The following is a 14,699-nucleotide window of genomic DNA, read 5'->3' as shown; positions in this document are numbered from 1 at the left end:
TAGATCAGAAATGTCAATGTTTAAATTTAAATCAAAATTTAGGAGAAAGGGGGATCATCTCGTAGTCAGGGTCAATATATAAACAGGCTTCCGCGCATAAATGACTATCAAATGAATGTATTAATTACAAATGAATGGTATAGAAAACCAGGGTAATCAAACGTTATACCAAGGAGTCATCGAACATAAAAAAAATACATGTAAACTCTGGATGTGATGACCTTTTGAGCTCACAAGTGCGTTTTTCTGCCTTATCTGTAACAGTGAATAACACAAACAAATAAGTGGGATCGTGAATAGCACGGCACAATAATATTGCGGTAGCAATGTCTAACGCCTGACACTAAATCGTATACTAAAACCCTAAGTAATTGATAGTAAATAAAAATCAATAATTCAAACGACTTTATACTAGCAAAAGCAAAATTTTGATTGACAACGAATTGTCCGTACAAATCGGTGATGACAAAAACATAAACGTGACGTTAACTCAATAAAAACTACCTACTTTACAAAGCACAAATAAATAAATTTATATACAACAGCAATGTAATTGTGGTAGAGGCGCGAGTAGCGACACCGAATAAAGAACCAGTCGTCATACAGCATTTTGTTAAGCTGGTAAGCATCATAATACGCCAAATTGAAACTACCTATCTCTTACAGTTTCCGAGATCCCCGTGGTGGCCCTCGGCTTGTATAGGTACGAAGCATTTTGAACAATTAATTTATTTGGAAATAATGGTACACCCTGTATAAACCTTTTAAAGCCCTAATTTAATAACAACCTAGTTTTGAAAATAAGCAGCATTGAATAAGTAATTAACTACTCATTCAATGGCATCAGCCCTTCCAATCCGGCCTAATGAACATTTTTAGGATTAGAATGAACATAGTTACATATGAAAAATTTGGTTAAATAGTTGAACGTAGCCTTTGTTGTGTTCCTAATTGTGATTGGTGGATAAATATTCCAAGTTCATTGCGAGTTTTTTTGTTTCCAATCTTGACAGTTCACAAATAATTATGCATATGTAAATTGTTAATAGTAAGGAAATAATACTGAATTTCCAATTGGATACGTATAACTATAATACAATTCAAACACATTCTCTAAATATGATAAAATTGTTTTCACTAAAGCAACAGAAGAAGGATGGAGAGTCATCTCCAAGGAGTAATAATCAAAAGAAGGCCACTGCAGCTCAGCTTAGAATTACAAAGGGTAAGTTTTCTTCCAACAAACACGATCACTAGTCGCTTATTTTTACAGATATAAACGAATTGAATCTACCAAAGACCTGCAACACAGAGTTTCCCGATGCCGACGATTTGCTGTCTTTCAAATTGATCATATGTCCGGATGAAGGATTCTATCGAACTGGTCGATTTGTTTTTAGTTTCAAAGTGGGCCCTAATTATCCACACGAACCTCCAAAGGTGAAGTGTGAAACTCAAGTTTATCATCCGAACATAGACCAACAGGGTAACGTCTGTCTCAATATACTACGAGAGGATTGGAAGCCTGTTCTAACTATAAATAGTATCGTCTACGGTCTACAATATTTATTTTTGGAGCCAAATCCGGAAGACCCCTTAAATAAGGAGGCTGCGGAAGTGTTAACGAGCAATCGCCGTTTATTCGAACAGAATGTCCAGAAGGCTATGCGAGGAGGTTATGTTGGCGGTACTTACTTTGATCGTTGCCTGAAGTGATTTCGTAACTTTGTCAAAATGTGTCGTTTTGTTATTAATTTAAATCGGGTTCCAAAATTGACTTTAACAGATAAGTTTCAAAGGTTTTACTTCACGATGTAAATCGCGGATGGTTTCTAATGTATAATAAGCTGTCTGCAGTATTGATAAGTTTACACTTAATTTGTGTTTAGATGATTGCCGAACTAAGTTTCGTATTACTGTCTGATCACAGTGTATAACTCTGCCGCCATGAAGTCTCGTTTCATCGGGTAATAAGAGAAATTTATTATCAATGAAATGAAGAGGGTTAATACTTATGTTAAAATAATATGCAACGCTGAAGGAATAAAAAGCTATTTTTTATTTACTCATTGTGTCTAATTTAGAGGTTTAAATACACAGAATAATAAAAAGGCACTTAATACATAATCAGTACTAATTACAAAAAAAAGAGAAAACAATCAAGAATAAGAAGTAAAACTTTTTTTGTTAATAAACCAGCTGTACAACTAATCACGTTTCAGTCAATAAATAAAAAATTGCCGTTGCTTAGACACCATAAAAATTATATAGGTCTCATGAACCGCCGATTGATCCACTTCCACCAAAATTGAATGTAGTTGGCACAGTTTGCTGCGTGAACACGTAACCTAAAAAGAAGGTGATTAATACGAATTTTTCACAATAAAAAGTAATATGCGGGATAGCATTTACAAATATGGCGAGAATAAGAGGATCACAAACCACTTTTGGATATATTTTTTAGGAAGTCGTGAATTTCAAGATCTGTGTTTATATTAGGTGCGTTCGTTTATTGGTGCACCAGAAAAAGTGTTAACTCCGTATCGTTTTTTATTACAAAACAGAGTGAAAGGAGTTAACTCCAAACATTCCATCTCGTGAGAGAGTGCAGACAGAGAGCAATAGACGCGATCACATGGTCATGTTTATTTTAACCTAAAAATTAACCTCTGTTTGATTGTTTTTGTTTGCGATTTATTTCATAAAGATAATTTGGACATCATTTGCGTCTGTAATGAATATTACCACACATTCCCATGGTTTAGTACTTGACCAGCCAAATTGTACAAAATTTATAGGTTATGCCATCCGCTACATACCGTTTGTTTATTGTACAGTTATTAAATTTGCCCCAGTGATCACATGACCTTTTGCACTGTATGTTCTGCTCACTCCTGAAACGGATAATCGAACGCACCTAAAATATCAGATAATATCCCTAGACATGGCTACCAACAAAAACATAGAGTAATATCCATTATTGTAATACAATTTAGGTAGCGTTCCATTTAAAATAGCCAAGTTGTGTCTTTGTGCTTTTACTCCGAGTTTAAAAATGTTTTTTTGAAAACACCAGGGTACCCTAATGCACACTTGCTTGTAGAACGCGAACAAAATGAACTTCAAAAGCGCCCCTGGTGGCATTTGTACTTTAGTACTTTACATTTTTGAAACATTACCAAATAAGTTGGCAAAGACATATCTTGTCATTTACAAAAATATATATAATATATTCCATACTTTTCAGACACTGTATAAATAGCCCTAAACAAAAGTTGTACTACCAAACGACATATCTTAATGGTATTTTCACCATTAAGCCGTACTGTGGTAAATGTAATCTGTCCCTAATTATCAAGACACACCGGTAATTACAATACAGGTGCATTAGATTAGGGAATAGCCTCGGAATATAACGAAAGTACAAACCTCCTTGTTGTTCAATCTTTTTACTTTCGCGTGCCGCCTTTCGTTGATCAGCTAATAAACTAATTTCCATAAGAGCCTTACTCTGTTGTTCCGTAAGGTTATTGGTTAAAGCTTGATACCATTCTGGTTCTGTACTTTGTAGTCCTGAAACAATTAACATGAAAGCTCAGAATACAAACGCAAATACTCACTTTGCATGACTTCTTTAAACACAAAATATTCATCAATTTCGCAATTATCTTCGTCGAGAGGAGTGGTATAAGTTTCCAATGCGGTTTCCTCATTGGGTTCATAATCTGAGTCGGAATCACTATCTTCCTCATCGTCGTCTGTGATATTCGCTGTGATTTGCATCCCCGCCGCTGCGCCCGCGTTCACAGCCTTTCTCGACAAACTTTCCAAGTATTCCTAACAAGTAAGTGCTTGGCTTAAAATCGATTTTCTTTTCCACCAGTACGTGTAACGTTAATAATCTTTTTACTAACTGGGGAATTTTTAGTTCTAATGTTACACACACTGGAAGAACATCTCACTCAAATTTAAAAGTGAAAATCTCCCACCTCTAAACGTGAGTCGCATCAAATGCCACTTACTTGTCCCTGCTCGTCGATATCGTCTTCGTCCGAACTTAAGACTTCTTCGACGTCGTCATCATCACAATCGCTCTCCTCCTCCTCCTCCGCGGCCTCTTGCGCTTTAGCGGCATAAGCTCTCTTGAGTCCATCGAACAGTAGGACAATCGCCGGAACGACTTGCGGTGCCAATTCTAATAACGTGCTAGGTCTGCCGGGCATGCTAATTAACGTGCACAGTCCCAAGACGCACATCTTACGATCGTGAATGCCAAGGAAACAGTCTGCATCGTGTAACCATTGCTTAACAAAGTGTGCTGTGAAATCTGGCAATTTGTCTAGTACGGAGAATAACAGTTGAGGGTTGTAGTATAAAGCAGCTATTAGTACTTGTAAGCACATCGTTCGGAGTTCACTAGTTCGCACCTCGCGTAGCAATCTGCAATGAAAAGATTTCATTTATTAGATGTGGGTATTTTTGTAACATTGTTGGGCCACGCTGTATAATTTCAATTATTTCTAAAGCGTAGATTATTTTGGTAATTATAAATTTAAATTATGTGTTAAGGGGCTAGATTTATTCAATTAGGAATTATTTGCGTAATATTTGTTTTTCTCCGGTCGTAGCAAAGAACTTTTCTTCAGTACATAAGCTAATTAGTTTCAAGATAAGTACGTGTTATCGCCGAAGTTAGTAGATGTTAATTCTTGTGAAGGCGCAATATTTTGTTAAGGACAGAGGAACAGAAGAAAGGGAAATTTTTTAAACAAGAGAGAGGAAGGCCTTTTGATCAAACTAACTGAATCAATCTAGTCCCTTGATACGAAATTCAAATTTTGCCCTTAAATTGATTCAGAAAATCGAGAAGTACATAGAAACCCCCTTGAAAACTAAACAAAACCATTGGAATTATGGATGTTTCTTGAATTTAATTTAATTAACATGAAACTTAACCTTTTTCCATTGCTGCCCCTCTCTCCCCTAACTTTACCCAAGTTCACCATGGTTTCTCAGTTACTTTTTTTTTTCACTTTTAGGTAGGTTGGTCAAATAATCTATTGGTAATGGCTCATTGGTCCTAATAGATCTGAGGCGCTTTCTTTCGGCTACTTCGAAATCAAGATTTCGAGATCGTGATTCGTAGGATCACGTTTTACGAAAGAACGCGCGAATTTAAATCAAAGTATGGTTAAGTTTACGTAGTGCACATTTACATTTGAATTACGTACTTTTTGTTTGGATAATGAAAATAATTTAAATAGAAGTGGAAGTACTTGCACGATTATGCTTCTCTTCAGTTACAAATATTGACTAATCTAACATTTGAGCAAAAATATCCATACATTTATAGGTTAGGAATTAGTGTCATAAAACTTTTATGTTCAGTTTGTTCACGATTTTAGCAATCATGATCATAAGATCACACTTCGAAAGAACGTGATTTGACAATCCAAACGCATTTGGATCACCGAAAGAAAGCACCTCTGATCTCCTTCTGATCACTATATACGGAAATACAGTGACTTTATAAACAGACAGTGATGACTATAGGAGCCCAACCGTCATGTTGCATCAAAAATTCAAATTAGAACTAGGCAATACATTTGCGTGCACTATAATACAATATTATACATATATATTTCATTGCAACATGGCCGCCGATCTCAACAACCAATCAAAAACTAGACACTCTATTGACGCCAAAGTCACTGTATTTAGGTATACAGTGACTGTTTAAAGACAGCGTGGCCATAATGCGTCATGTCGGCCACGTTTTTTCCAATTTATGATTGAGCTGATTGGTTTAACCAAATTAGTAGATTCTGGTATGGTTACAATAATGTTACCACAATTGTGTCCAGCAAGATAAATTCATCACTTTGGTTTCCAGGGGAATTTCTATTAATCTGATGTATTCGCCCAAAATATACAGGATCTCCCAATTACCAAAAGAAAATATCACCACTGTATGATTACACTGTCACTGTATACCTAAATTCCATTAAATGCATAAAGTTAGTAATCTGTTTGTGTATATCTGTGCCTTTATGTACTTGATTTCAAATGAATACTCTTGCAAAATCAAACTCCAATGATAGATCCTGTTATTCGCAAAGCGAGTTGCCATTAAATGCGCCAACACCTGATGAACCTCTTCTTCCCTTAATCTTGGACTTCACTACAACTTCTTCTTGCAGTTTCTGGTCTTGAATTCCTTTGACTTGGTTCTGTTGGTGAACTTCCAACTGTTAATTCAAATCCGCCTTCACATCCGATTTCAGTGACATATTCGTCTTCGGTGTTCATCCCCATTGTAGACATCTTTTTTTAAACGTTCTTCTTTATTGAGATAATTTTCTATTAACCCTTCACAACAGTACAAATTTCCTTTTCCTGTATAAATGTCTGAGTACCAAAAGAAATTTTTTTACCTTTTTGATCTAATTTTCCGTTTTCCTGACGCCCCACGTTGGGCGCCAAATAAAAAATAATATGCGGAAGTTAATTTAGGAAAGGAGGACGTTATTCAAGCTTTTTTGGTGGTCGACGTTGAGACGTAGCGATTTTTTTTGTGTACCTATGCCGTATTTCAGGGTATTTGAAAAGAGTCAGTTCCGAAGCGTCATTGAGCTTGGTGTTTGTTTTATGTGTTAGTCCGCCTGTTTGTTGAAAAACTATTACGACGGGATGATAAGGATTATTTCACGTAAGTAATTAGAACTTTCTTTAAATTAAATTTGTTTAATCAATCGCTTGTTGCGCGGTATGTTATCTGGCCCTGAGTGCCTATCAGCTTATTTGATTGATCGATGTTGAATCGACTTTGTTTCATCTGTAAATGGTTAGCTTTACGTTTAATCGAGCCCAAATTACGATCCGTTTTTATGTTAATTTCATTCTATTTTGTACCCATAATTATATCAGGTGTTAATTAAAAAATTAATTTGGTGGACTTTTTTAAAGGTTTTGTTAGTATCTCTGAACTAAATTGAGATAGCTGGACAGGATCTTTTGGGTGGTTTAGCGACCGGTTGCCATTGTACAGGGTGGCCAACTAAGAATGCGAGGTACTGTATCTGAGAACCTATCCATCGTAGAGGCTTGCGGAAAAAAAATTCTATTACTAAAACGGCCACGAGAAAAAACTGGAAAATCTTTTTAAGTTTCTGAAATGGCCGCTAGGGGGCGTAACTGCAATCTGGATTCTAAAAAAGTGATGTTTCCGTGAATTCCGCTATATTAACCTAACAAAAAAATGTCCGGTCTTTGAAGTCGACGATAATCTGAACCTTTTTTGCTTGACAATTCCTGTATCTCTAAAACTGAAGTGGTGGGGGGTAATCAAAGGTTTCCGTAAAGAACACCCTGTATCTTCGAAACGGCTAACCCAATTTAAACACACTCGGGTTAGTTCAAAAGAGCTATTCTTCAGCTACAAATATTATAATATTTGAAGTTTTGTTAGTTTCACATGTCACCGCTTCAGGGCTTTTTTCGACATTCCGACAGAAATGGTTAATTTTCTCAAAAAAATTAAATGCATTGGTTCGATTTTTTTCCCCATGAAAAAGTAGCTAAATGATGCCTAAACAAGCTCGCGAAAACAGCATCTCGATATCTTGAGATATATATGACATAGATAGATATATATCGTGATGGTCAACATTTCGAACATTTACGGCGGCATTAAAAGCTTCCTTTTTTACAAATTATATAACAAAAATAATTCCGGAAAAATTAGCTTAAAAAAATAAAATGTTGAGGGTATAAAATTTTCTTTGGCCTAAATTTTAGGTTAGGAACAAGACTTTCACATAATTGGTCTTATTGGAAAGAGCTCTCTTCACGTCATCAGATTTTACATCAATAGTCTTTGTGGTAAAGTGATTAGTGGTAGAAAAAGTGGAAATATCAGTAAAAACCGCGTTTTGATATCTGTTTCCTAAGCAGAGATAGGGCGAAAATACACACATTTACAAATGGAAATTGCAATATTCATCTAAGCTGGCTTTAACACAAAAGAATCACACATTTTGAACATTTACATTTGTCATATTTTCTTACTAGTTCATAGTTTCTTTTATTATGTAATTTATATTTCTCCGATTTAAAATTTGAATAATTTATTTGTTGCTCATAATTTGAGTGTTAATTTTAATTATCGCTTGTTATGTGTTCTTTTGTTTCAAATCCAACTTGATGAATATAAATATTGCAGTTTAAATTTGTGGATGTGCCATATTTCCGCTTTGGAAACAGATATCAAAATGCGGTTTTCATTGATATTTTCACTTTTTCATCTTATATCATATAATAATTGTATCGTTTCATTTGAAATTTTCAAGAAAATCTGCAAAGTTTATTTTCATGTCAAACCGCGCCCTCTACCACTAATCACGTATACTAAAAATACTCAATTTATGTCAAATCTGATTACTACACGCTTAGAATGAGACCAATTATGTCAAAATCGGTTAACCTACACCGAAGTTACACTCCTTAAAGAGAGGTGCTCCTTCTCATATTTTCTGAGCAAAAGTAATATGTACTGGATGCAAAATTCATACAAGATTGCGATGCATGTATTTTTATGCATATTTGTTTGGTATATTTTAGGAAAAAAACATTTTTCCTCTTAACCATGAATCGTCGAGACGAGAAATGTTTTTTTAATTTAATTCGGTCTGGCGATAAGGAGTTTTTTTTACAGTTTCATTAAAAGATAAACAGTGTTCTCCGTATTTAACATATGCTAGTTTAACGAAGAGGGACAGTTCATTGTACGAGTGGGGGAGCACCAACCGTCGTTCCTTCGAAATTGGACTGTGGCCAAATATGGATGTGACTGCGGCCAAATATGGATGTGACTGCGGCCAAATATGGATGTGATTGCTTAATGCTTTTAAAATGATATACGGTCAGGATCAAAAGGTCTGAGGAGGGAAGAATGATTAAAAAGGAAAAGAAGTTAAATGGGGCTTTTTGGTGAAGGACAGTCAGTCTTGGTGGTTGAAGAAAGTGATTCAAGAGACTTAATTTGTTTGTAAAAGTGAATAGTCTAGCTCATGTTATGTGGGTCACGTATTCTGAGTAGTTTGAGTGTCTGTCGATCGAGCAGTAAATGCACAAGTGAAACCTCTATAAGGTTTTCCAAGTATGTCCGTTAAATTGAGTTATCCAGCACCAAAAAGTCACATCTACAATTGAAATTTCTTAGAAGTCAATAATGAAGAGAGAAAACAAATGAAGATTTAAAAAACAACATTAGTTGGTTTCTTTTAATTGATTTGTTTCAATCGATCGCATGAGCGTGGTATACTGTTCACAGGCCTTGAGTGCCTTTCTTTATTTTAGTGACTGTATGCCATTACACATAGCACGATTATTACCTACCTAGAAGCAGCCAACTCTACAAGTAAAGGTGCGGCGTTATCGATGCGACCTCGACATTGAAGCAAAACGACCTCAAGTAATTTGGCGGCGTGAGATTCGGGATCTTCGCCGCAATCCTTATTCAAAACTTGCTTGCACATGGAGTAAATGGCGAGTAATCGTTTCTCGTCGGCTAAAAATCCGTCCGTATCGACGGTGATATAGTTATGCAATGAGGGCATCATGTCGGTGAAGTGATCCAGGCCGTTCTTCATAAAAACTTGATACAGCAGTTCGAAAACGCGCCACATGTCCGGCGAGATGTGTTTGCAGGTGAGGTCGTAAATCAGCGAGAGAACTTCCTCGTAGAATTCTTGCACCTCGTTCTGTAAAACGTGCGCAACTACTTGTAAAACGGTCGGTTCCAGCTGTTGCAAAACTTCCGGTTGCTCTTCTAAGACGGTAAGTAGTGTTTCAATAGTGTTTAACAAACCCATCGCTGTTATCGCCTTTTCATCGGAACCTTCATCAGTATCGAGCACCTGAAATGGAATGAAGTAGAGACAAGGATTATACCTCGTGAGCTACCTTGCTAAAGGTCGTTGCTAAGTGTTGGCAAATTTCGGCGGCAATGCAAGCGAGTTGCTGTGTAAAAACGCACACGAGCTTCTGCATAACGCTGGTTACATCCTCGTTTTCCGTCTCTCTAATGATAGTCAGCAGTTCGAGCGCTATTTGCTTCACTTGCGGTTCCACATAGCGGTGACAACGATCCTGGTAATTTAACAATGACTGCAGAGCTACGGCGGCTTCCACCTTCACGGGTAATTCCTTGTCCTGCAGAAGCGCGTTGACGGTCAATCGCATCGCCTCGGCCAACACCGCCTCCTGCTTGAACGCAAATTCGCTGAAATAGTGAAGCACCCAACAGGCGCGCGCGCGCATGTGACCTCTCGGACTGGAGAACTCGGGAAAGACGTATTTAATGAACAGCTGATCTAGTTGCTCGCAGTATCCTTTCTTTTTAAGCAATATGTCGGCTAACGATCCCACCATGTGTAGGGCTCCATCTTTTTGTGCGGCTTCCGTCGCGGGGTTTATTAATATTTGGTTTAGCAACTGCATCGTTTTTTGTAACATCTCCTTGCGTTTCTTGCAGGCGGAATGAAGAAGAGCTTGAGCGGCAGTCACCGGAGAGACGAAATCTTCGAATACATCTGTGAGATAAGAAAATTTTAAGTGATATTTTCTCAAACAGAAGCCTGTAGCATGTTCTTTTACCAAAATTTCAATAGCACCATCCCATCTACACCTTACAGTGTGGCCATACAATGTTGACTTCTGGGGATTTAGCAGAAAAGTATCAAATTTCATTTAAATGCTTCCATAAATAAAAAAGTTAGCACTGCGCATGCGCAAAACCAAATTTTGAAACTGGCGTTAGATTTTCCTTTATTCCAAGCGCCTATGTATCCAATTTCATTTAAACACTTTTATAAATAAACAAGTTAAAAAGTAATCGTAAACGATTTACATAAAGCGCATTTCCACTTGCATTCATTTTCCATTTATAAGATGCAACTTCTGATAAAATCGTAAAAATCCGGCCACAAATATGAAAGATAGCGTTGCACATGGGCAATCCATTTTTGACGTGTTACTTCAATTTCAGTTTATGAGAAGAATTTCATTTCAATGATTTTCTAAATAAGAAAGTTGGAACTGCGCATGCGCAAACCTAAATTTTAAAACTAATTTAGATTTTCCTTTGTTCCAAGCGCCTAAGTATCAAATTTCACTTAAATGGTGCCATAGATAAAAAAGTCGGCACTGCGCATGCGCAAAGGAAAATTTTGAGACTGGCGCTCGATGATCCTTTATTCCAAGTACCTATGTATCACATTTCATTTAAATTCTTCCATAAATAAAAAAGTTGGCACTGCGCATGCGCAAAGCCAAATTTTGAAACTAATTTGATTTTTTGTTCCAAGCGCCTAAGTATCAAATTTCACTTAAATGGTGCCATAGATAAAAAAGTCGGCACTGCGCATGCGCAAAGGAAAATTTTGAGACTGGCGCTCGATGATCCTTTATTCCAAGTACCTATGTATCACATTTCATTTAAATTCTTCCATAAATAAAAAAGTTGGCACTGCGCATGCGCAAAGCCAAATTTTGAAATTGGCGTTTGATTTTCCTTTATTCGAAGTGCCTATGTATCAAATTTCGTTTAAATTCTTCCATAAATAAAAAAGTTGGCACTACGCATGCGCAAAACCAAATTTTGAAATTGGCGTTTGATTTTCCTTTATCCCAAGTGCCTATGTATAAAATTTCGTTTAAATTCTTCCATAAATAAAAAAGTTGGCACTGCGCATGCGCAAAACCAAATTTTGAAATTGGGGTTTGATTTTCCTTTATCCCAAGTGCCTATGTATCAAATTTCGTTTAAATTCTTCCATAAATAAAAAAGTTGGCACTGCGCATGCGCAAAACCAAATTTTGAAATTGGCGTTTGATTTTCTTTTATCCCAAGTGCCTATGTATCAAATTTCGTGTAAATTCTTCCGCAAATAAAAAAGTTGGCACTGCGCATGCGCAAAACCAAATTTTGAAATTGGCGTTTGATTTTCCTTTATTCCAAGTGCCTATGTATCAAATTTCATTCAAATACTTTTATAGTAAAAAAGTTTGCAATTCGGCTTATAAATGGTCGAGATGCGAAAAGGGCACTGTGAATTTTGAATCGATTCGATTCAACTTTTGGCATTGCGTATTATATGGTTAAAGCTATGCCCATATTGAATATCATGCAATTCAGTTCATAACTAACGGAGATGTAAAAGCGATCGAACATTTCTAAACAAAGTTATCGTTCACACGGACAGATAGATGGACAGACCGACAAAGGAACAGACGGACAGACCAGCATGCAGACGACAGATAGCAATGCAAAATTATAAACGATCTCTAGGATCGTTAATAAACGGCAAAAGTGTAAAATTATGGAACATGTAAAAAACGGTTTTTTGTTTTTTTTACAATAACTTTTTTTTGTAAGCGGTACAGAAAAAATTCCTTCCTTGGTGCAAGCCTCGACACCATAACGAACAATAGCTCTTAAGATAAAGAACTAGTAGCGTCGCAAAACGAGCGGACGGACAGCCGGACAAAGTGGCCACAATAGCGCATTTTTTTTTTATTTTTGTGGAAATGCGCTAAAAAGTGTGCAATTTGGTTTATAAATAGTCGAGATGCGAAAAGGGCATTGTGAATCGATTCAACTCAACTTTTGGCATTGCTATTATATGGCTAAAGCTATGCCCATATTAAATTTTATGCAATGCAGTTCATAACTAACGGAGGTGTCAAAGCGATCGAACATTTCTAAACAAAGTTATCGTTCACACGGATAGACCAACAGACGGACGACAGACAGCAATACAAAATTATAAACGATCTCTAGGATCGTTAATAAACGACAAAAGTGTAAAATAATGGAACATGTAAAAAATGGTTTTTTGTTTTCTTTACAATAACTTTTCTAGCAATAAACACAGAAAAACTTCCTTGGTGCAAGCCTCGACACCATAACGAACCAAATAGCGAAAAAAGTAGAGTAATAGCTCTTAAGATAAAAAACTAGTAGCGTCTCAACGAAAGAGCGGACGGACAACGTGACCACAATACCGCATTTTTTTTATTTTTGTGGAAATGCGTTAAAAAAGATAAAAACTGCCTACTTTAGATATTCTTGCGTAGAATCCAGTGGCGTAATCAAACAATTTTGGACCACCTTTTCTATTTGTTTAACCAGACACCATACAGAATAAGAAAATGCCAATTATATGGCATTGGGGCTCTGAACATACATTAGGGCTTAAGATATTTTTATTGGTTGGTATCGATTGCTTTACTTTAGTTAAATAAACAAAACAAAATTTCCATGAATCTACGGCTAAAATTAAAAAAAATTTGACGCCGAGATATACAGAGCGTTGCATACAAAAATACCAACATTGGGTCAAATTCCAGAAACAGTGGGCCAACAATTTTTTTTTTCTTCGAGTAATAAACCAACTTTGGTTTGAAAGTAATGATCGCCAAACAAACTCTGCAGCATAGGCAACCAGTATAACTTCCTTCTATCAGATCTGGTTCCGTCTGTTCTTCACAGAGGGGATATCTTAATTTATTGGTTCACATTACGACGTTACAGGATGTATTCATACATTCTCATATTAATCAAACAATATAAAAGCACAACTTTTTGGTCACAATGGAATAAACGGCACGATGACCATTTACCATGTTTGTAGCGTATTTTCTTTACAAACGCTATTATTGGCCGCACTTTACCGTCCGTCAGGCTGGCGAAAATGTATAATGCTTTCTTATTTATGAAGATATATAAATTAGATTTCATATTTACTTAGCAAAAAAGTGAAAGTAATAACGATTGCAAAATGTGATTCTGCGCATGCGCAGTGTCTAAAATTTGCATGTGCAATGTAAACTATTCATGAAAATATTTAAATGAAATTTTATACGTAAACACTACGAATATAAATAAAATTAACGACGTTTTTAAAATAGTGCATTGCGCAAATAATATATAAGTAGGCACTTGGAATAAAAATCAATACGGGTTTCAATTTACTTTTTAATATTTGTATACGCTCCACTATTAGGTATTAGGTAAATTTGCATAGTTCTTCGTTTAGATAGAAATTCAAAGAAAATTAGAGTTTATTGGGAAATATACCAGGTGAATATTTCAAAACCGAACATAGGCAATTAACATGGGAAAAACCTTTTATTTATCGTTGCTCCCCATGTTAACTTAGAGGGTTCATAATGACACCAATCCAAAGAAGCTTTTTTTTTCATATAATGATATACGAATTAGTTCATATTCAGGCGCATTTCTCATTATTTTATCAAAAATTCGGCAATAAATCTAATTAGGAAAATTTAAACCAGGTGCCAAATTCTTGACAGAACAGCTTCCTAGCTCAAAACCACCTTTTGTTTGTGTTTAATAATTATAATTATTATTACCAATAATTCATTCCTTTATTGTCTAAAATCAAGCAACGTTGCTCCCGGTTAGTATTTGAATGCGCAACGCGATTTTTTGCTCATGCATTTTATTTATTATTGTTAGAGGAAGTAAGAAAGTTGAGTTTTGCGCATGGATTTTATTTACTGGACCTACCATCAAAATTTCCTTTAAATTTTTCCCGATTTCTTATTGCAATTATAATGAACATGAAGGTATCCAAAAGAAGGAATTCTAAACAAATCAATTTTCAATTTCACTT

General features: G+C 35.9%; 2 protein-coding genes across 2 annotated transcripts; one reads left to right on the top strand and one right to left on the bottom strand.

Moving 5' to 3' along the window:
* The first annotated feature begins 975 nt into the window (after window positions 1–975).
* Window positions 976–2,065, top strand: LOC116172919 (NEDD8-conjugating enzyme Ubc12-like). Its single transcript, XM_031490195.1, has 2 exons — window positions 976–1,225; window positions 1,274–2,065. Exons 1-2 carry the CDS (start codon window positions 1,120–1,122, stop codon window positions 1,714–1,716), a joined length of 549 nt encoding a protein of 182 aa, XP_031346055.1. The 5' UTR covers window positions 976–1,119; the 3' UTR covers window positions 1,717–2,065.
* Window positions 2,045–10,764, bottom strand: LOC116172915 (importin-7-like). Its single transcript, XM_031490190.1, has 6 exons — window positions 9,964–10,764; window positions 9,397–9,917; window positions 4,023–4,440; window positions 3,621–3,837; window positions 3,430–3,573; window positions 2,045–2,348 (listed from the first exon to the last, which is right to left on the bottom strand). The coding sequence occupies exons 1-6, from the start codon at window positions 10,747–10,749 to the stop codon at window positions 2,275–2,277; spliced, it is 2,160 nt and encodes a 719-aa protein (XP_031346050.1). The 5' UTR covers window positions 10,750–10,764; the 3' UTR covers window positions 2,045–2,274.
* Window positions 10,765–14,699: the final 3,935 nt, after the last annotated feature.

This window comes from Photinus pyralis, unplaced genomic scaffold (genome assembly GCF_008802855.1).
Source record: "Photinus pyralis isolate 1611_PpyrPB1 unplaced genomic scaffold, Ppyr1.3 Ppyr1.4_LG6, whole genome shotgun sequence".
NCBI classification, from domain to species: Eukaryota; Metazoa; Arthropoda; class Insecta; order Coleoptera; family Lampyridae; genus Photinus; species Photinus pyralis.
This window is presented reverse-complemented; position numbering and strand designations above follow the sequence as displayed.